Raw genomic sequence first — 24,721 nt, forward strand, 5'->3', positions numbered from 1 at the left:
TGCTGGTCTGAAGGTATGACAAGTTGAAATCACTGTTATCCCAACTTGGTTTCAACTTGTGGTCTATAGACCTGAATGAAAAAAAATTAAATAGTTATACAATGTGGAGCATGTGCTGGTTTACAGATATAATTAAACTGAAGAATATGAGTTAGACCACACAAAAAACAACCTCATGGGCAAATATAGACAATAACCTGAATTGATTGAATGTCACTTTGGTAAATGTGTGTTTAATGTCACTCCGGGGTGTGTGTTTTTGTGTGTGTGTGTGTCTGTCTGTCTGTCAGTCTATCTATGTATTTCCTTCTCAGACAACAGCAAATACAATAAATAAAACTAACAGCTAATCATTTAAAAGCTGCAATATATATGCAATGCGTTCTGTTTTATCTGTATTCTTCTGCCCTTAAGTGTATCATTTCAAGCAATATATAAATCACAGATACTCTGGGACTATCCTGTCATTTTTATCTATTATATATCCTTTAAGCCACTCAGAGGAAGTACTTTCCTCTGTTCTCTTTACCTATTATTTTTACAAATTTTAATTTAGCTGTATGTGCCTTACCGTGTGTCATGAGTAGTGAGAGCTAGTGGTCTCCTAAACTTTAGAACAAGTATGTATATTCAGTGGTCTTAAATCTCATTAGTACAACCTACTATAATTTAGGAAAGATAGAAAAAGGTACATATTTTTTGTTAAAAAGGTATAAGCATAGTTCTATTTTTTCAATTTTAAGTACAAAATAATATACTTTGCTCAGAAACCTCAAGCCATTTTTCAATAGTATTAATGAAAGTCTGAACCATATCTTATTCCTGTGCTATTCAAGGGGCAAGGAAAAAATAGAAGGATGGTGGGAATAGAAGTATGATAGCAAAGGAGGAGAGGGAGAAAGAAAGTTAGTGGCAGACAGGAAGAAAATATACATAGACTTTTGCTACCATTGACAACTATGAATTTGTGAGCCATCATATACATCATACCTAATTCATTCATCTTAATAGATGTCCCTTCTAGGATAATAATGAATGTGAATAGGTTAAAATAGCATAGATAACAACCTGGCATTGTTTGATTCTTTTTCCTAAGTAATCAAATTGGAAAAAATCATGGATCCCCTTGGCATATAAATTACTAAGCAGAAATGTGATCATTTGGTGTTGATAAACACCACAGGAAGCTTTCTAAAGAAAATATAATTAGATTTAGCCAAACTGTTCCAAAGTTATAAAAGTCCTTAATTTTATAGCTTAATATTAGCAGTGTCTATCTCAAGATACATACCAAAAAATCATATATTTTAACCTTTCATCTAATATAGAGAAAAATTACATACCAACATAATAGTATCCCCTTTATCACAACTTAAGCCTTACTCATTCTCTGTGATATGAGAATACGTCAAAAGCAGCTTTCACTGAAAATTAAGAAATATTTGATAGATGTAAAAATAGCTTTGGAATTAGGTGTTCAGTTTTCTTAATTAAAAAGGAGACTTCATCTGCATAATATTATTTTTCAGCTTATGCCATTCCTTGACTATTCATTTTAGTTTATGAAACTCCAGTATTAAAATGTCATGTTATACAGTTTGTTTGGCATATCTTTGAAATTTCTACAAATATTTAATTTCTTTTGAGATTATGAAAGAAGGCTAATGCTTGCTTTGTACTAAGTGTTAAAATGCTATCTGCAAGAATGCTGATTATAGTGATTAATTAGACAAAAGTCAATCTGAATTTTTGCCTACTTCGTATTCACTAGGTATTTTCCAAATTTTATTTATTTATAAGTGGTTTGTAATATTAATTTACTAAAATGACATTAACCATTATGTTGAGTTATTTTACAAGCTTATTTTTTCCATGTTTACCATTCTCACTCAGTATTCTATTCTCTCTTTCATCATCATTTCCTATTTTCAATAAAAAATTTCAGCTGTCATTTTTATTCTCTTTTGTTTGTTTGGGCCACAATTGGCAGTGTACGGAGTTTATTTCTGGCTCTATGCTCAGGATCTCTCGTTAAGGGCTCAGAGGACTATGCGATGTATAAGGTATAGAACATGGGTTAGCCACATCAAAGGCTATTTGTTCTATTTGCTTTACTATTTCCTTGTCCCATATCATTTTTACTCATTTACTTCATTTGTTAGCCTTTAAGGGATAAACTTTGAATTTGTTGACAAATTTGTTCATTTCAATATGTGAATAATTTTTGTAAAGTTGTGATTTTTATAAATGTTCTTCATTTCTAGTTACTTTGTTTCATGTAAATTATTGGGAAGAAAATGTAATGGGTTTAGTAATCAGAAAAGTCATCCTTCCAATGTTTGAGCAGAATTTATAAAACTTCAGACTACAGAAGTGTAAAAGGCTGGGGCCCTGAACCATTTAATTTTTTTCTAATTCCCCCCCCCCACGTTTTTTAATGCATAGTGTAATAATCTTGGTAGGTTGGTAAACCTTAGATATGCACTATCTAATATGATTGTCAATAGTATGCAATATAATGTCACTATAATCTACATTTGTATCTGAAGAAAGTGAGATAGATTTTATATGCTAGTTTTTCCCAGAATCATAAATTCCAGCTACACATCCAGTCATTTGAATTAGCCATGGCAGATGAGTCTGGCTGTATTTAGGTGGTTTACCTGACTCTGTGCTCAGTAGTGATGACAAGAGACCATATGTGGTACTAGAATCTGAACAGGGGTCAGTGGGATGCAAGGTAAACACCTTAACCATTGTATTATCTATATGGCTCAATGTCAATTCTTTTATCATTGGAAAAATTTGGTTAAAGGAATATATGTGTATATAATTTTAATATATAATGTATATAATAGTACATGTCATATATTATTATATTTGTAGCTTGCCAGTAAGATTAAGCAGATGTGGGAGAAAATTACTTGTGGCAGATAATTACTATTGAAAGAATATATTCAATTTATTTGCTTGCAGTTTTGACAGTTTAAATTATCGCATTGAATTTTGTGCATGGTGTAAAATTTTATTGCTGGTGTTTTTGATAAAAATTCTTGGGAGAGTGGGCTAGTAAAAGTGGAAATTGGTGAGGTGATACATGAGTGATGATTTACATAATTTTCCTGGTGAAGTGTAAAAGGCTGGGGCCCTGAACCATAGTAAACTTTAATTTTATGTATATTTTTATTTTATGCATATATGAGTTTTAATCTTGTTATGTTTGCAATACAGATGAGTTGGAAAATGTTAAAAATAGGATAAGCAGAATTCAAGACTCTATTAAGAGCTTTCCTAATGAGCTGGGGCAGAAAGAGCTAAAGTCTACATTTGTGTCTTGAAAGATGAAAAGAAATACTTGTCATATCTCAATGATGATTCCAATCAATGGAATGTAGTGCTAACACTGGCTCTGCTAAAGACACTCAGAATAACACAGTAAGTGAGAAGTTTCCAAGTTTCTTCATAGTTACAAAGGCAAGTGTGTATGTTGCTTTCAAATAAGTAGGCAAGACAAATAGAAGGATAATATATTTGCCAGAGACCTAATTTAAGAAAAGTCAGGGAGTTCTAAATCAGTTAAAATAAAAAGCAGCATGAAGCTCCTGGGGAATCTGGTAGGTCCTGATAGACAAGCATTTCTTTTATCCATTGAGATTAGGAGATTTAGTGTAACAGTGAAGTGGAAGTAAGGAAAATATTACAGTCCAAGAGGCAAAACTTGACTCTGAAACATAGAGATAAACTACAAGCTCATTTTATTAGTCCTGGGGAAAAGGTACTTATTGTAATAACTTTGGAAAGTACAAGCCTTGATAAGAAAAAAGATTGACGGTTACCAGAGGGGGAAGGTGTAGGAGGAAAGCTAGAGGAAGTCAATCTGATCATTGAATTAGTTCTAAATCTTAGTTTGTAGAAGTGATGAGGCTTATACATATATGAAAGTGTGAGGTCTACTTCCAAAATGTATTTAGTATTGCATTCAGTTATTAAACAGTAGAATCTTAAAAATAAGCTCTCAACAAATTTATATTTTCAGTATATCATAGTTGTTAATATTCTGATCCACATCCTTTTAGACATGCTTCTAGGTATGTAGTTGTAATCATACATAAAAGGTGATACTGTGAATATTAATTATTCTTAGAAAATATAGTACAAATTTATTTCCCAATCAGTAAGCATACATTTCTATAATTTTATGTAGTAGAGTTCTACTTTTGTATATTTTACCATTTTCAATCCAGTACTCTCTTGCTTGATACTTTGTTGTGTTTTAGAGTTTTGTCACTTAAAAAATTGAGACAACTGGGGGTAGCAGATAGGGCATTAGCCTAGTAAGCAGTGGTCCAGTTTCAGTCCCAGTACTTCATATGTTCCCTCAACCAATGCCTGCAGTCATCCCTGAAAGAAATGTAGAATTAGGAGTAAGCCTTGAGTACCACCAGGAGTGGTCCCCAAACAAAACAAAATCAATAAGACAATGATAATGATTTATGCTTGATTTTACATAAGTATTCCAATATCCAAAAATCATCCTCTAGAATTTATTTGGTAGAATATCTTTATATTCTGTATATATGTATTCACATATATTTTTTACATGTGAAAGAATTTACACATAAAATGAAAATTTGAATGATTTACACTTTCTGAGAGTTCAGTCTAGGCTAAAATTGTTTCAGTTAGAATTAGTCATCACATTCTCATTAAATTTATTGGGACTCATTTGACTATTAATGAATGTTGCAGATAACTGAAACAAAACATTTAATGTATGTAGAGACCTGGTGGAGTCTGAGTCATCCTTGATATGTGTTAACTCTTCATCTTAGGTTAAGAAGAGAACCTAGGGTTTTTGTTTCTATCACACCATTTCCTTTGTTCTGGATTCCAAAAGGCATTTTTATGGCATGCCAGAGAATTTTTCCTCTTGGGTTAGTCATGGGCAGCACCAGTGATTTCTCTATGAAGAGAAACAAAGGGAACTTTTCAGGCTTGAACCTCAGTGTTCTCTGCCTGTCATTGCCACTTTCAGAGAAGCAAATTGAAGCTTTCATTTTTGGGCATATTCAGTAGTAAACCGCATTTGTTTTCTTGATGAGAAATACTGGAAGAAATAATGACACACTCTAAACACTCATTTTGTGATTTAGATTGGCCCACAATGATGAGAACATTTCATTTTAGTTCATATTTGCTGGGGCTTTGTCATTACTTCCAAAAAGTTTAAAAAATAGATTTTACAGATTATTGGTAGAGTTTGGTGTATGAGGGTAAAAGGAATTAATTACTGATGTAATTAGCATTTGTTGTCTCAGGAGTCCTGATCTTTTAAGATGCTCTGATAATTTATAAGAAACAAGGGAAATTTGGTTCATAGAACGTTGGAAGGTTCACTGACCATGTGACATTGTTAAGAGAAAGCCATTTAGCGTGTTTGATTTAGAGGGGGTGGATCTTAAAAACGTTTCACAGACTAAATGCTGCCCTCTATTGCACTGTTATAAAAGTGTCTGTCTCCTTTACTATGCTGACTCAAAGTTCATAAGGTAGAGTATATCTACCTCATCTTTATTTTTTCATTATAACATGTAGCCAAACCTTCAAATTTTCTGGTGAATTGGTTTTTGATTATTACTGTTATTAAAATGTACTAACTATACCTACCTATGTTTCGCCTTTAGTAAATATAGGATGTGGCATAGGATTCAATAGGAAACCAAGAAATAACATAGACAGTACTATATTCCTGCTTTAGAAGAGAGAGTATAGTTCCCCAAAATAGTTATTTACTTTCAAGATGGGGTATATCATTTTTGTGCCAATTTTTTGTAAGCAGATCAATATATTGATAAAATATTTGAAGCACTTTCAAATATTCCCTAGGTATAGATAAAATAGTTCTCCTTGAAAATATTATCATTGTAGAAACAGGGGATATATGGAAGCTGTGAGTGATTGTGTCAAGACTTATTGTTTCATGGATCCTCCCTGGCACCCAAGCCAAAGACTATTTTTGAAAAAAAAGTAGAAATTTAAGAACCTTACATGCAGTGCAACATTTTTTCCCAATTATAAAACATACATCAGCCTTTGAAGTTTTACCTTTAAACATTGATAGATTTGTTTCTAGAGAAAAATGAGAAAGGTATTTTAATAAAATATAAAGTTACAAATGTGAAAATCTTTGTATATAGTTTAAACATTTTCTAGTGTTTCACTTAAGACAAACAGAAAACATAAATACCATTTTTAGAAGATAATTCAGAGTAATCTTCTGCTATTATATATTCAATTTTTTGTGAAATTAGTGACTTGATTTGAGAATGAGATTGATGGTATTACAAAGTAGTACTTTTATAAAAAAAAATATTGCTTTTATATGGGGGTTAGAGCGATAGCACAGTGGGTAGACGTTTGTCTTGAACACGGCGGACCCAAATTTGATTCCTCTGCCTTCAATTCCTCTGCCCCTCTCGGAGAGCCCAGCGAGCTATGGAGAGCCTGGCAAGCTACCCGTGACATATTCTGTGTGCCAAACACAGTCTCACAATGTCACTGGGCCCGCTCGAGCAAATTGATGAACAACAGGAGGACAGTGACAGTGACAGTGACAGCTTTTATAATTGCTTTATCATTAAAATTTAACTTCCAGTATTGCTTTGTTTGACTTAATATTTTGGGTCCAGGATCAGGAGATAGTGCAGGGATTAAGATGCATCCCCAACCCAACCCAGAATCATTCCCCTGCACCACAAGTGTCTTATATTGCAGGGACTGAAAAGTTTTGTATTCTTGGCCATAACTATCAGCTGGTAGTTCAAAGTTAGGGCAAAAAATACAAAACTTTGTACTCAGTATCACTGGAAGTGACCTCTGGACCTTCTCAGCATTACATAGCACTGCTCAGCTCCCTCCAATTTTTTTAAGTACAAATGGAAGATGGTTTTGTGTGCAGAAACCAAGGATACCATCTATTTCCCCAAATCCTGTTCAGAACAAACCTTAAGTATTGTGCTGGGAGCATTACTTGATAACAATCATCGTGGTCCTAACATCCAAAAAATAAAAACCAGGGCTAGAAAGATAGTACAGTGGGTGAGATGCTTTTCTTTAAACCAGTCTAACTATTGGATCTTGGGCACCACATGTGGCCCCTGACCCCTGTCAAACCTTAAGCACAGCATGGCATGGTGCAAAACACAAAAATAAAATGAAACTAGATAGATCAAAATGAATATTCTGGTACTTTGTATGTTGTTACTAAATGTCACTTTTTAAATAAACTCTCTTATTTTTCCTAGTATTTATTTCCTTTAAATAGATAACATGAATTTAAAAGTAAATATTTAGCTTGATTCTTTAAATTTAAAATGCCTTTGCTTAAACTTTTTGACTAACACTAACCAAAGATGTATATTAACTTCTGTTGTTTTGCTAACATTAATAGCTACTTTTTGAAAACTATTGACTTTGGGGTTTAATTTTTCTTACTTTACTTTGGGCTTTGGAGAGACTTTCAGGTCAGCTCAATTAATTCATAACAATGTGGATCAACATGTATTGAGGAGAGAATACAAAATAGACAAAAGCCCTTAATATTCAGAGCCTTTCATCGTTATATTAAATAGATATGATCTCCTTTTGATTAATCCAGAATAATCAATAGTATCTTAGCACTTTCATTTATAACTCATCAAATTAAAGATTTTAAAGTATTTCCAGTGAACAGGAATACAATGTTAAACAAATATGTGGTTGAGGAGGCAGAGGTGGGAAAATAATTTCACAGTGATGCTGAGATAGTGATCATTTCAAAATAACCAATCAAATTAAAGAAGTCAAATTAGCTAAAAGCTGATAAAATCATTTATAAGCCAGGGAAATAGTTCAAAGCTCTAAATGCCTATATTTGGCATGCAAAGACCCCAAGTTTGATGTCCACCATCTACATAGACTGCAAAACAACTTGATTAATAACTTTTAATGAAGAGATTCTGGGTGGAGGATGCTCAGCCCCAATCGGAACTGGCTTGGAGATTTTAGCCCCCGGACCCGCATGCCTTTGTTCCTCTGCCAGTACCTTCATGCATGTGGAGAGTGGTCTCAGCATGGTTGTGGCTGGTTGTGAAGGTCTTCGGCTGCAGGAGCTCTGCATCCTCCACCCAGACCCTCCATCTTCCAGTAAGCAGGGGTCACACCCACCAGCTGACCCCCTGGCGCCATGTAATCCCATCAACATCCAAGACCCAGAGACTACAAAACCCAGCTCCTGGAAGCGTGCAGCCACATTTGTGAATGTGGTTGCGTGACATCTTATTATCTCATTCTTACTTTTGGACAACCTGGCAGGCTACCAAATGTGACCTGTCCACACGGCAGAGTCTCGCAAACTCCCCATGGCTTACCCAATATGCCAAATACCAGTAACAATGATGGGTCTCATTCTCCTAGCCCTGAAAGAACCTTGAATATGGCACTTTAAAATCTCAGGGCTAGGACGAAGGGGACGTTACTGGGGCCTGCTCGAGCAATTGACGAACAACAGGATGATTGTGTTTGTGAATAAAGAGATTAGAGAGTTTTAAGAAATTTCTGCATCTGTAATACAGGTGTTGGCCCAATTAGATTTATAAGAATAAGATACCAGAAAGTAAGATTCAAAACAAAGTGAGATTTTACTGAAGCTAATTTTAATAGAATTATAAGGGACACTAGAATAATATATAGTGTTGGGAAAAATGCAATCATGTTGGAAATATAAACTATATTCTTTCCTTATATTTTAAGTAATTATAGATAGATGTGTTATTATCATTATATTTTACACTTAATTCTTCCTACTTATGACTAAACTTCAAGAGCAGTTTTGCTTTCTTGCCCTAAGCTTGGTTTAACATACTAAAATGCTTTTTTCTTGTCTGCTAGATCTTCGTTCATTTCTCTTTTGTCCCTACTTCTCTATATATCTTATGTAAATTCTACCATCCTATTTGTCACAGGCAATGAGTTTAGGTCATCAACCTCTTACTTGACAATTGTCCTAAGTGATGGGCTTGGACAGCTCACTGTGCTGTAACACCTCAGTGAGTCTTTGAAAGCACTATATTTTCTTATTTTTCCCTCTACCCTCCACCTCTCTGACTTTATAATCAGACTAAGTCTCTTTCCCAGATCTCTCTGTATCAAGAATTGATAAACCTCATGCTTCTATTGTTGTCATTTAAATTTCTCACTCTACATGCTCTATTTTAGTGATTTTCATTTGTTCTATTGTTGTTAATTCAAATCTCAGAATCTCTAGAAAGCTCGCAACAACAGGCAGCTCTTTCAGCATGTAAAACTGGAGTCTTCACCTTCTTGTCCAAATTGTAATCTCCTCTTATCTTTCTGAGTTGGTGATTTTAGTGATCCTGAGGAAGAATATATTAGGTAAAGGAGACACCAACAAGAGGAATAATCATGGTGGAGGACTTTAAAATTTTACTTAATTTAAAGATAGAATTGGAAAATCATTGTGAAAAAGGGAAGTAGGGAAAGACATATAGTATATTGAACTGGTAACTCAGCAAAGAAAGTAATAATGGAAGTGGAACCTTTTAGTAGTATTGAGAAGTGCTATTTTGAAATTCTTAAATAAGCAAAAGAGAACAATTATTGATAATGTTGATATAATTTAAAATATTGAAAACAGAACTTTTGATAGCATGTAATCAGAAAAATGAAAGAAAATTGTTTATTATTATTTTTGTGTACACACAAATTGAAGAGAAAGTGACAAGTCACTGCCAAGAATATGATGTACATAATAGTGCCAGTTTTTTATCTTTCATCATGTAAGAGGAAGAGTAAAGTATGAGATGTACTGTGTCTCTCTGCCTGTTCTGTCTCTCTCTGTCTCTCTCTGTTTCTGTTTCTCTTTCTCTGTCTTTCTCTCTCTTTCCCTCTCTCTATCTCTCATCTCTTGTCTCTGTCCCTTTTCCCACAGAAAGTTGTATGAATGAGAGGTGCTGGTTCAAGTTGCTTTTCTGGTCTTTAGTATTTCAGCAGGACTACTTGGAGGAACCTATACATACTTTCTCCTCCAATCCTGTTCCCAGAGATCTATGACTAGTACTAGGAAATTAAGTTAACCTGGATCTAGTATAGAAATGTAGTAAGAACTTAATGGGTATCTTGAATTCTTAGGGAACAGTTGAATCATAGATTTGAGTTTTTCTATAGCACAAAGTTCTTGAAGTTTTATCGGTAAGAAAACTCCTAATACCAAGTCCTTCAGAAACTGCCTGCAACTGGAAAAAGTATCTCCAACTAATGCATTGGTGCCTCATGACGCATCACATTTTATCTATGTAACTAAAATATAAATATTACTACCACCTTAACTCCTTCTTGCTTATACCACATTCAGTTAATCTGCAAGTCTTTTCTAACAAGACCTAATATGCTTCTTCAATTATATCTGTTCCCAGTGTTCTCCAGTATCTAGGAGGGAAGATGACTAGTACCAATATCAGAGTTTGGAATAAATTAAAATCTACAACAAGCTTTCTCTTGAAGCCCATGCTCTCCTTTGAACATGATATCATTTACTTGTTTCAGTGTTTCTTTGACTCTCCATTTCCACTTTAGGGAAGCCTGTATTTTCTTTTTTCTATTTGGGTCACTCCCAGCGATGCTCAAGGGTAATTTCTGACTCTGAACTCAAGAGTTACTCCTGGTAGTGCTCAAGAGACCATATGGGATGCTAGGGACTGAGCCTGGGTTGACTGCATGCAAGGCAAATGCCCTACCCGCTGTACTATCAATATGGTCCCATCTGTGTTTTCTTTTGAACATGCACTTTTCTCTCTCCCCTCACACACTTCTCAATAAATTTAAATAAAAATTATCTTTCTTTACAAAAAAAGAATCTATAACAATACATTAGAAATTGAGTTAATGCAACTCCTCCATCCCTCTTGGAGAGCCCAGCAAGCTACTGAGAGTATCTTGCCCTCAAGGCAGAGCCTGGCAAGCTCCCTATGGCATATTCGATATGCCAAAAACAGTAACAACAAGTTTCACAATGGAGACGATACTGGTGCCTGCTTGCGCAAATCGATGAACAATGAGAGGAAGGTGCTACATAAATACTGTAATTAATATCTTGCATATGTGCCATTGAACATATTTCCTCTTTCTGGAATCCCTTTCTTGTTTTGTTCCCACCACATCAATCTTTCCAGTCCTAGATTAAATGTCACTGAGTCTGTAAAACCTGTTGAAATCCCCTGGAAATTTTCGTCATCTTCCTCTTCGTCCTTCTACAGTGCCACCCTGATTTTATTGTTAGAATACATGCCATATGTATTTAATAAAACATACCCAGTTGGCTGTAATATTATAGAGAACACATATTATAGCATCATTCTCCATATTCTCCATATCCCTAGCATATAGTCTTCTGCCTAATCTATAACAGATGCCTCAGAAATACATGCTTGAAAATCTGTATATGAAAGGCTAAAAGTGCTTCTGGTTGTTGGCAAAGGAAAAGAATTTCTTTTTGTTATTTTTCTAACAGAATAAGAAAATTTGGTTTAACTTTCAAAGCTATCTTCTAACAAGATAAAATAACATCTCCCTTTTGCCCTTTTCAGCTGACCTCTTGAACCCCGAGCCAGTTTACCAAAATTAAAGGAGTTAATATGATTAGTGTTAGAGAAGATTTTATGTAATGGAGTTTGGTTTACTTCAAACAAATTGGGATGAATATGAGTCTCATTCAATATTTTAGCATTTTAATTCATTGCTGACTCTAGAGGGCAAAAGGGACCATAACCCTTACTCCAGTTTCAGAATGATAAAGGCTTTTTCCAATAAGATAGAGGATAATAGATGTCTTACTTCAGATATAGCACTGAAAATTGCATTCACATTTAAAGTAAATTCAGTTTATAGTATTTGATATTTTTCCAAGACATGAAATCAAAGGCATTGTGATAGTTGCTAAAATAAATTATAAGTCAAATATTAAGCACATATTCTGTATTTTGAATTAAGAGGTAAGAAGATGATAAAATGAGGCTTATCATAGAAATGGGTACTTAGTATTGTTAGAATATTAAGAAAAAATAGCATTGCTGGATATTACATGTCATCTAGAAAAATAAGTAATTATTGCTATGCAATTCAATTGTTCAAAAGGTATTGGGAACAATAACATTAACACCACCATGCTGAGACCATTCTCCACACGCATGAAGGTACTGTCAGAGGAATACAGGCATGCGGGTCCTGGGGCTGAGATCTCCAAGCCTGCTCGGATCGGGGCTGAGCATCTTCCACCCAGATCCTTCATATTCCAGTAGGTTAGGGATCACACCCACCAACTGGCCCCCTGGTGCCGTGTAATCCCATCAACAGCCAAAACCCAGAGACTATAAAACCCAGCTCCCGGAAGCCGACCTCTTCTTATCTCATTCCTACTTTGGACAAACTGGCAGGCTACCGACTGTAACTTGCCCGCACGACAGAGTCTGGCAAACTCCCCGTGCCAAATACCAGTAACAATATGCCAAATACCAGTAACAATGATGGGTTTCATTCTCCTAACCCTGAAAGAGCCTTGAATATGGCACTTTTCAAAAAATCTCAGGGCTAGGACAAAGGAGACGTTACTGGGTCCTGCTAGAGGCAATCGACGAACAACAGGATTAGTATTAACAATACCAAATATTAGCCTGGTGGTTCTAGCTAAGATACTTAAAATCTCAGTACCCTTTACCTTCTCACTAGTATTGTCTTGATACTACAGGGAGACAGAATTATAAGTTCCACATTCTGTATATTAAATTTAGAATAATTATATAACTCATATTACTTATCTAGTTAGAACACCCAAACTATTTCAAAATGGTTTCTCGATCTTTTATTCTTCACGTAATCTAGTCTAAGTCTACTTGGGAGTTATTGGGCACCCAAATTTGAGTATGCCAGATGTGATTTTGATAGCTGTACATAGTGAGAAGAACAAAGAACCACTGGATTATTCTAATTTACATTGCTAGCTGAAAGCCTGTTATCAGCTCATGTGATATTCTCAGACTTCCCTGTTCTCATCTGGAAATAGGAGCATTGACCTCATGTACTTGAAAGTCTTTTTTCATGAGGAGAAGAGAGTCAGGGGTGCTTTTTGCTGACTAGAAAAACTTTTGTGTGTTTCCAGAATGGTCACTCTGTTATTGAGCACCTAAAGTTGATAAAAATATATATTTTAATGTAGAGTCCTTAGTTTCTAAAAAAAAATGCATCATGGACACTAAATTTTGATAGAATAGTCTGCCCATAATCAGAGAGTTAGTAGGTTCATGATGATTGTGATATAAAGAAAATAAACTTTTCCAAGAATTTTATAACATAAAACAACAACAAAAAAAATTAAGGGCCGGAGTGATAGTACAGTGGGTTGGATGTTCAACTTTCATGCAGCCGACCTGGGTTTGACCCTTGGCATCCCATAAGATCCCCTGAGCACTGCCAGAAATAATCCCTGAACACTGCTGGGTGTGACCCAAAAAGTTATCCACCAAAAATAATTTTTAGCACAAAACTCTTATTGTATACATTTTAAATAATAATACTTGTATATGATGCTTAGGAAAAATATATCTTTAAAATATATTATTATTCACTGATTTGAAATGAAAGCAAAAATAAGTATATATTAATCTGAAGTGATCTTTTATTATATAATTATATATTTTAATAATCATTTCCTTTATCACTTATTGACAAATTTTTTAAAAATTCAACAGTATAATTCTAAACATTCTTTTGAAGTATGTTATATTTATATTTTACATATGTTTGTTGATATCAGTTTATGAACCTCTTTAATATGTGCTCAATTATATAAGACTGATGCTTAAAAATAAGTAACTTTGAAGAATAATTTATCTGAATTGGAAATTAAACTTGATCACTGAGGGAAATTATGTTAGAAACCCTTATATAAAATATGTCAGGTCACTCCATGAAACACTACAGAAAAGGCTTTCTAATGGCATAAAACTAAACAAATTAGTACAGTGTCTAGACAGAGTCCAAAGGGATGGTAGAAAATTTTGATAAATTGGTTTTATAAAATAAACAAAATGTTTTTAAGCATCATTTAGTTCTTTTAAAATCATTGCAATGTTGCATAGCGTGAAATTTATTTTTTGAAAAAAAATTTAAAAGGGACATTTTAATCTTACAGTATTTTCGATCAAACTATATCTGTAAACCAGAAAGCCATTTTTTTTTTGCGAGAAAGATAAATGAGTATTTATTTCTCCAAGTTAATGCATGTCTACGAAAGGTTTAGACTCCAGTACAATTTCAGATTTTCAGATTTAGAACGTTTTCCACTAAGCCAGGCTGTCTTTTTTTTTCTTTTTAATTTTTTTAAATGAACTCACTGTGAGTTAGACCCTTATAAAGCTGTTCGTGATTAGGTTTCAGTCACACGGTGTTCTAACACCCATCCCTCAGCCAGTGTCAATATTCCAGCTAAGCAGGCCTGTCTTCCCTTGAAGTCCCCCAGAAAGCCATTTCTAATAATCACTTCTAAATTGTATTGTCATTGCTATCACTTGTACGTTTGATAAAAATGCAGGTTGTTCTGGTATTATGCAAAGTATATTAGGTCTCTGTGAACGTCTGTTTGATTTTATGTATTTATTTGCTTACTTATTGTTTTTAGGGGGCCACACCCATCTGCACTCAGGATTTCTCACTCTATGCTCAGGGATTAGTTGGTGATGTTCAGTGTACTAGTGGTGCTAGAGATCCAACTGGGGTTGGCCATATGAAAGTCAAGTGCCTTCATACAGACTATGTTTTCAGCCTCTTAAGCCTGTATTTTAAACATATTCCTCTAGTAGTTTATGATGATACTGAATATAAAAAATACTTTTCTGCATCTATTCTTTGTCCTTATGCTCTCATATTTTTCCCAGTGAATTAGTTGATCCAGCCACTCCTATGATTCTATCTGGGTGACTGTTGAAATCTAGGGCCAAAGGGCATTCTGACTTTCAAGTTCTCCGGTGCCATATGGTGCCAGATACTTAATGGAGTCAGACTTATGCATGGCCTTTAGGCTTCTACTGAAGTAAATTTTAATATGTCATTAGGTACTGGGTAATTGAGATCGAATCCTGAATTTTTTGGTTGAGGGACTGAACTCTGGAATCCATAAAGAAATAGAATAAATATATTTTTTACCCAAAGTTTATTTCTCTGTTTTTTGGCTATTTTAATTTTAATTTGAAGTTGAAAGAATAATGAAATATTGCCCTTTCTCTAATTCTAGGAGTATCTTACACATTTATGTTTATAAAAGAAAGCATTAGATATTGGAGTCAATTCTATTTTTCCAGAACACAGATTTTCCCAAATCTTTGTGTAAACTTAACTTATTTTAGTCATTTTATTTATTCCATCGAATGAACAAATTTTCCTCAAGTTCTATAGGACTTGGGTTCTTTTTTTTTCTTTTTGGGTCACACCCGGCGACGCATAGGAGTTACTCCTGGCTCATGCACTCAGGAATTACTCCTGGTGGTGCTCGGGGGACCATATGGGATGCTGGAAATCGAACCCAGGTCAGCCGCATGCAAGGCAAACGCCCTACCCACTGTGCTATCGCTCTAGCCCCCAGGACTTGGGTTCATATATTATTATTATTTTATTATTATTGTACTTTGACCACACCTGGAGTTGCTTGGGGCTTACTCTTTTTTTTTCATGACTTAATCTTTTTTTTTTCTTTTTTTTTATTAGTGAAATACCATGAGGTACAGTTATAGACTTACAAATTTTTGTGCTTGGGTTTCAACTACACAATGATGAAATACCCATCCCTCCACCAGAGCTTGGGGCTTACTCTTGACTCTGGTCTATGATCACTCCTAACAGGACTCAGGGACCATATGCGATGAACCGGGTTGAGTGTGTGCAAGGCAATGACTGCACTATCATTTGTATTAATGCAAAGTAAATGTCCTACCCACTGTACTTTCTTGGTCTTTGTAATGTTAAATAGAATTTCCAAATATTTCTGCATTAGTTTTCAAACAGTTACAGACTCTACTTATAATTCTGCTGTCTAGGTTTAAATTGCTGCTAGGAAATTCTTGGCATTATTATCCTTTTCAGAAATATTAGCCTTTCTATTTGCTTTTAATTAAAATGACCATTTCTCCTCTACTCTCAAATATTTTAAAAATAAATATGCAGTATTAACTGAAAAGGATGATCACAGGCACAGGAGCAACAGTACAGTGAGTAGGTTGTGCCTTGCATGTGGCCAACCAGATTCCATCCTTGATACCGCTTTTGGTCCCTGGAGCCTGCCAGAAATGATCCCTGAGGGCAAAACCAATAAATAAGTAAATGTTTTTTTTAAAAGGGATGATCACCAATTTGAAGCCAAAAACTGAACATAATCCACTTGATGTCAGAAATATATCTCTAACTTTTTCTTATGACCATCAAATTTTTCTAATATTCAGTAAAAATTTTTAATTTTTACATTTCAGTAAAACAAGTTCTAATCAAGTTTTAGTTTAGTAGTTTAGGCAAGGTTTGATGACCTGATTTGGTATTGAGGTAAAAAGAAAATAACTAGAAAATTTTAACTAAGCTTCATGAGAACTCTATTTTGAACCAGAATTGAGACCTCAATTCCTTTTTTCTTTTTTTTTTTTTTTGGTCACATCCAGAGATGCACAGAGGGTTACTTCTGGCTTTGCACCCGGAATTACTCCTGGAAGTGCTCAGGGGACCTTATGAGATGTTGGGAATCTAACCTGGGTGACCACATGCAAGGCAAACGTCCTACCCACTGTGCTATCGCTCCAGCCCCACTTTTTCCATTCTTTAGTGACTTATTTCAACATTTTTATTTTGTGCTTATCAATAGAGGAGCTTGTATATATTGGAAGCAAAGATAGTTTTTAATTCCTCCTACCATATAATCTTAAACCCTTATCACCCAATTAATACTACAGAGATTATAAAATTAATACAAATAATGCCATCAATTGTCATTAGGTTTTCCTTTCCAATGATTTTTCTCTTGTATTTCCTTGTTTTGGGGCTAAAACACTTACTATATTAATTTTTTAAAAATTTCTGAGTGGAAAAAAACCTCACAATTTCAACAATCAACTTTTATCATGTGGTTCCATAATATATGTGATTTTTCTGAGTTGCCAGTTTTCAACCAGTATGTTGCCCTTTTTTTATAGTCAGAATATATTGGTAATGATTGTCAGATATATTTTATCCAGCAAGATCTTTAATATCTGAGTGATACTTAGAGTGTTAGGAGTAATTAATCTGACTAGTGTAAATTCTAATAAAAGTTGCACTTAAAACCAGAATGTCATGGGAAGATTGCATACTTACCCTTTGTATGTTTACCTTTGCTCACTCTTGTTTTCTTTACCATACAGCTCCCCCCACGGTTCGCATTGTACACTCAGGCTTGGCCTGTAATATTGAAGAGGAGCGCTACTCTGAAAGGGTCTACACCATTCGGGAAGGAGAAACCCTAGAGTTGACCTGTTTAGTCACAGGTCACCCACGTCCACAGGTGAGTCCTGACCTGCGACATTGAGGGAAAATTGTAACCTGTCTTAAAAATCAAAATGTGTATATTTTAGAAAATCTAAAATATACAATATTCATATATACTAGAAGTGTGTGTGTGTGTGTGTGTGTGTGTGTGTGTGTGTGTGTGTAATTCAAATGTCTGCAACACAGGGTAAGGGTTAGGATTACAAGCTTGATTATTCAGACTTCAAGAGTACTTGTGTGAATAATCCAAAAAAAGAAATTCCTGTTGTGGTGTGGCGAGAAATTTGGAGACACTTCTAAGGAAGCTGTTAAGAAGACAACTACAAAAATATCTCAGCTAGATAACAATTCTTATGGCAATGAGTTTATTTTAAAATGTGGAACATGATTTCATGATGACATAATTGCAGCCAAGGAAGCATTTGTTCTGCAGAATGTGATGCAGGAGGTCACATGTACGTTACTTACTCCTATTCATTATATTCATAGAAAACTTTGAAAAACAAATGTTTGCAGGTGCCATATGCATTCAGACTTTCAGAGTCATCATCTATAGCTTTCCTGAGCTAATTTAAGAATAGGAACAGAAATGGAAACTTTCAAAGGGCACTAAAATTACAAGCAATGAACAAAAAAGCTTGTGGAAGTAAAAGAAAGGATTAGTTGTAAGGTTATATAGGGAAGTTATGTATATATGAGGTAAAATCTTAATTCGGATATAGATATTCAAGGTATTTTATTCATTAATCAACAATTTCTGTTTATATTAATGTGACTAGTTCAAAATTCACATTGGTAATCAGCACAAATACTATGCGAAGAAAAGTCTCTTTCATTTGGAAAAGTCAGATGTTTAAGAATTTATGCTATAGAAAGAACAAAAAAATACAGTGACAGAACTACAGAGGAAAAGGTGAAGAAACACTGAATTTCATGAACCAACCATGTTGAACTTGTATTTCCTTTTACTTTTCCTAAGTAATTTTTCTTAATACTCTAGTATGTTTTGACTTTATTATTTGATTTCCCCAAAAAATGAAAATAAGGAACAGATCTGTGGTAGGCAGATTGTAAGCCTTACATGCGTTTTATCTCCAGTATTGTAAAATAAATACATAAAATAATAAAATAATATTATGAACATCACAGAATAAAGCAAGACCAGTAACTAAAACAGAAATGGCAAAAAAAATTATAAAGCTTTTTTTTATGACTCTGGTAAAATTGGATGCATTAAAATCTTGAAATGTATTAAACTTACTGAAAATATTGGAATCTCAAGTGGTTAAAATTGAAAGTTACTATATTTGCTAATAACTAAAAATAGTTTTTAAATTTTGACCTAATATAATTAAACTTGGTAGAAAAATACAGAAGTCCAGAAAAAATAATGTTCAAATGTCATATAGAAAAAAAACTAATATTTAGGGTATTGTATTTTAATATATATATGTATATAATACAACATATACAATATATATACAAAATACAATATGTATAATGCAATAGATTCATATGAAAATAAGGGATTGGCATTATAATACAGCAGGTGAAGTGCTTGCCTTGCATGTAACTGACCTAGGTTATATCCCCTGAACACCATATGGTCCCCTGAGCCCCAACAGGAGTAATCCTCAATACAGTCAGGAGTAGGCACTGAAAATTGCTGGGGGTAGCCAGGGAAGGGAATGGAGAGGATAAGAAAGGAAGGGAGGCAAAGGGAAGAAGATGGGAGGGGAGGAGAAGGTAAGGAAAACAGTATTGCTCTAACTTAATTATATTTTTTGTATTTGTAAACATAAAATAAAAATTCCAAAATTATCATTGGGATCAAAGCATAAAGGTCCAAATAAGTGTGTAAAAAGCTATAAGTTGCTATATGACAGATTGCTTATAAGAAAAACTTACTGATTTTCATCTTATCCCCACACTACACGTGCCAAATTGTACATTTTCAGAACTCCAAATTTTAGCTTTTTTTAATGTAGCTTATCTTGGGTCTGAATTATTTCAGACATTTTGCTTCCTCTACCTACATCTTTACTCACCCTTAATTGTAGGAAATCCTTCTTTTCCCCATGAATCTTCCCTTATTGAACTTTCTAAAGTATAAACTGGGTCACTGACCAATCCAAAAATAAGTTTCAAAACAGAGAAGTTGATTAGTGCCATGTTTGTTCCCTAAGCAATTCATTTTTGGAACCATTTCATTATGTACTGATCATAAAATAACAAAACAATAAAAAACTTATTTCAATATTGTTTTTTCTCATATCTAGAACTGACTTAGGTGTTTGCAGGTTAGTCAGTTTCAGCTTAAGTGCTTGCTTGAAAAATTAACTGGGCTTCTTCTTTGTCAATAAATTCTATAAGACTGACAGTACAGCTGGGCCTCGGTATCCTGGCCAAATACTAAAAAGGGCATCTGGCAACTGGTGCTGGAGATGATTTTTCTTGACTGATAATATGAATCTGAAATGGCTTTCTAGTTGCTCTGTTGAATCTGAATACAATAATAGTTGGAAATGTACTTGGGAGATTCAATGTTCAGGAGATTCAATGTTCAGGAGAATTCCTTATTTCTTGCCTATTCTTATAGTAACGCCAGTCCAAAAAATTATCATATTTAGAAGCCATATTTTTTTCTAAAATCATAACTATTTTCTAAGTTCATCAGGTAATCAAGCCCATCAATAGTAATTCCTGAGCTCTGAGCCAGAAGAGCATCAAAAGGTGTGGTCCAAAATCCCAAACAAACCAAAACAAAGCCAAAAAAGCATATTATTCAGCAATGAGTACAATGCAGTGGTTAAGAACACGACAATAGAACCAGATGATGGGGCACATAACTGATGCAATCACAGCTACTCCTGTGACCTCAAGCTTCTTACTTGCTTTGCTCTTTATTCCTTGTTCTCTCTATATTTATAAAAGGGATGGTGGCAATTAAAATACCTGTCTTAGTCTCCTATTGAGAGTGAAAATTACATAATAAATAAGCTATGCATTTTTATATGTATATGCATATATTGTGTGAACACATGGAGTAGGCAGGTAGGTAGGGAAAGGCCCCCAGGACAATCAGTCTTTGGAAAGTGGTAAAACAAAAAGTCCTAAGGCTGCTAAGACATCCATCAATGGATACTAGAACAAAGTCCTGATAAGACCTTAACCTGGTGGCAGCATAGACTCAGAGAAGGCTGAACCTGTCTCCAGGAAAGCTCTTTGTTCTCAGGAACAAAGGCCAGGAAAGAAATATGAAAGAAGACCATCAACTACTCCTAACTCTTGCCCTTGACAACCACCCTAGGAACCTACTCTGACCTCAGCAGAAAGCCCCTTGTGAAGTACACATTGGGAGAAATCCTATAAAAGCCAACTTGAGCAAAGGAAATACACATATGTTGCCTCTGCATATGTGTCAATGTGAGCACGTGTTGACCTCATCTCCCTTCTTGAGATCTGGGATGTGTCTTGGAACTCTTTGCTCCACTCCTCCTGAAAATCTTCTGTGAGGGAAAGGTCAGGGCCCCCCAAAAGACCTGGGTTTAGTATGAGACTGAACAAGGCTCATAGCAGACTTATCAGTCTGAGATCTCTTCAGCCCTTCCCTGGGTGGCAGAGGTAGATCTGGATAAAGGGGAAGATCCCCTTCTTGAGGCTATGGACTTTCTCCTGCCAACTTCACCAAAGTCAGCTTCAATGTAAAGAACATTTTATTGACAAATAATAAAGTATTTTTGACTTTGTATTCACTGTCACCGTCCTCCCGTTGTTCATCAATTTGCTCGAGCAGACCCAGTAACATTGTGAGACTTGTTATTGTGTTTGGCATATTGAATATGTCACAGGTAGCTTGCCAGATTTTGTATTATTTTGAGGTAATTTATGTTTAAACTTAACACCCAGAGTTGAATTTTTGGTATGGAAATAAATGCATTTAAAAATTAGTTGTCTTCTTAGTTTTTATGTAGTCTATTTTAAATTCAATATGTTTTAATTTTCTGAAGTGTATTATTTATGTTTTAATATGCTAGAGAAATTTTACAGCTGCTATTTTTTTCTAGTTTACAAGAACTAGACCTCTATTTAGACTATTTCATTTGACGAATATGTATTATAAAGATACATCGGGAAATTAGAATGGTGGTGAGTGTCTGTCAGTAATCCCACCAATCCAGTAGTTCCTCTAGATATTAAAGTTTCATAATTCAGCTAATTACTTTCTCTACTCTTTATCATCTCTTCTTTCTTTTTTTTTCATTATCAGTTCCTTCCCTAACTCAAATAAATTATGGATTTACCTTCATAAATATTTTAAAGACTATTTTATTTAATATGAATGTTCCTGATCATAATCCCACATACCCCTTCTATTTCTAGACATAAATAGTAATTGTTTGCTGTCTAAAGTCAATCAGATTGGAATTTTTAACCCCATCCAGCAGGGGTTTGTCTCAGAGAATAAGACAGACAAATATATAAAGAGACAAACACAAATGACTTTTGAAGTTTTAAGTTGTGGGCAGCTATCACGGGTCTCTCAGACAGTTACTTATTCAATACAGTATTGTTCTCCCATCCCTGCAAGGCTCCCAAGAGGTGAGCCATTGTTTTTTTTAATAAATCACTGTGGGATACAGTTACAGACTTACAAACTTTTGTGATTATATTTCAGTCATGCAATGATCAAGTATCCATCCCTCCACCAGAGCCCATTCTCCACCACCAGTGTTCCCAATATCCCTCCCTCCACCCTCTCTTCTCACCACACTCCCCCTGTTTCTGTGCTCTGTGGCAGGCACATTCTCTCTTAAGAACTCTCTCTCTCTCTCCTTTTGGTGTTATGGTTTGCAATACAGGTACTAAGTGTTCATCATGTTTGTTTTATTGTCTACTTTCAGTATGCATCTCCCATCCTGAGAGAGAGAAGGAGAGAGTGGGGGGGGGGGGGGAGAAGGAGGAAGCCCTCTGAACATCATTTACTTAGTGGTCCCTTCTCTATCCCAACTGCCTTTTCTCACATGCTAAAGGTGAGCAATTGTTGACAGAGAGGTAAGGACAATTATTAAGCACATCAACATCAATAGATACATAAAGATCAGAGACTGGGGTGTTTTTACATAACTATCAGAAGACAAGCCTTAAATGTCAAGTTCTGACAGTTTCCTATTTTATTTTTGCCCCATATTGTCTCTACATCTAAAAGATCCTCAACAGTCTTACTCTACACCTGCCATGCACACTTTTGCAGCAGGCAGATATTTGTTATCCTTTGTATTCTTTCCTGCTGTCTTATTCTCTCCTGGATGCAGTTTTACAGATCTTTTGCATTCAAATACCTAAATGATCTTACCTATAGATAAATCCTGGCACTTTTTGTTAGGGTACTGAATTGCCACAGTTTGCCATACCACTTTACAGTTCTTGTTCAATCAATGTATATAGCAATCAATAATTAAACATCTCACATTTCATTTTCATTAATGGAAATCTTTCTATCAATAGAAATTTTCCCCAGGTCATTATTTGGTTCACAATGTGGAAATCAATCTGACCTGGGTTATATCACTTATAGGCACAAAGACAAGAATAGCCCCTAAGCACTACTGGGTGTGACCAACAACCCCAACCTCCAGAATAATAAAAACTAAAATTCAACTACTCCATTTTATCTGAATCTACTGCATTGAAGTCAGCAATTTATTTAATTCTTTCAAATGATTGTGACATATATGACAGTTTGAGAACCATTTTAGAACATTATCTTCAAAAGCACTGAATTAAATAAAAAAAGACTGAATTTTGTGTAGTTGCCCTGAGTTATGTAAACTCTGCCATATATTGAATAACTACATAGTTTGCAAACAATAATTCACTTGACATCTCTAGTATGTATAGATATTAAAGCAGAATAATTTATTACTTCAAAATTTAATGATTTAACAAAGATTCAGAAACTTTCTTGTTTCCTTAGAACAAGTGAATTTTTAAAAACACTGCTAGCTACAGTTTTCATGAGTCTTATGTAACAGTCGAGATATACAGCTAAACTTCTAAAATTCTCTAAATTTTAAACTGAAGAATAATCATAATTTATTTAACATTTTAGCAAGGGGAAGAAAATTACATTCTAATTTAGTTTGCTTTTGCAATTTTTTTAAAGTTTTACGTTCAAGTATTTTTTATGTCTAATTTTGTAATACAACTTTCACATTTTTAAGATTACTAGTCAGTTTAAACATTTTCCATGCTTTCATCAATTATTTGTATATCTTTTATCATTGCTTGATTTTTAAAAAATTCTTACTAATATAATGTGAGGGTCTTTGGATCTTTTTAATGTCAGATTATAGTGTTTTTGTCCTGAAGGCAAGACAAATGTAGGCTTTTCATCTCCTCTAAAAACAAAACAAGGATGAAAATATGATCCAGTCCAAGCACTTCTACTTTCATGTGATTTCTGGGAAAGATTTTATTAAATAATAAATTTGTCAGTGAATTATTTTTAAAAATCACTCTTCAAAACTAATTAGGTTTAAACAGAACAGTAATCTAGGAAACAATAAAATTATCTATTGGTTTATTTCAGTTCACCCCTAGAGAGTGTATGTTTTTGGATTTCAGAGACATTTTTCAGTTTTATAATGAGATTATATTCAGTCATTTGATTGCTGTATAAATGTGCTTCTGATTGTCAGGCTTTAATAATGTTTTATCCTCATAAATCTGTATAGTCATAAGGTGATCCTATTTCCAGAATAACAATTTTAGAAAGCCTTGTTAGCAGGTTCTTCAATTTGAAGTCTTTAGTGCTACCTGTATGTTGCCTTTTATAAATATTTAATATGTTTTAGAATTTCATATATTTTATCTGATTCAATCTACTTAATTTCTTAAAATAATATTGTACTGCACTGTAGCACTGTCCTCCCATTGTTCATCGATTTGCTCGAGCAGGCCCAGTAACGTCTCCATTGTGAGACTTGTTGTTACTGTGTTTGGCAAATAGAATACATCATGGTATTATATTTTAAATTATATTTATTAAGTGAACAGAATTAAAATCTATTCAGATAATATATTAACCTACCTTTGTTACTTATAGTAT

At 34.3% G+C, this 24,721-nt stretch overlaps 1 protein-coding gene across 1 annotated transcript in view; it reads left to right on the top strand.

The window, feature by feature from the left end:
- The window catches only part of MDGA2 (MAM domain containing glycosylphosphatidylinositol anchor 2), an 873,366-nt gene that overhangs the window by 390,521 nt on the left and 458,124 nt on the right, over nucleotides 1-24,721 (top strand). Inside the window, exon 2 of the mRNA XM_056133738.1 lies at nucleotides 17,487-17,626. Coding sequence (XP_055989713.1) covers nucleotides 17,487-17,626 — 140 coding nt within the window. The remainder of the gene's footprint in view (nucleotides 1-17,486; nucleotides 17,627-24,721) is intronic.

This window comes from Sorex fumeus, unplaced genomic scaffold (assembly GCF_029834395.1).
Source record: "Sorex fumeus unplaced genomic scaffold, SorFum_2.1 ptg000098l, whole genome shotgun sequence".
Lineage (NCBI taxonomy): Eukaryota > Metazoa > Chordata > Mammalia > Eulipotyphla > Soricidae > Sorex > Sorex fumeus.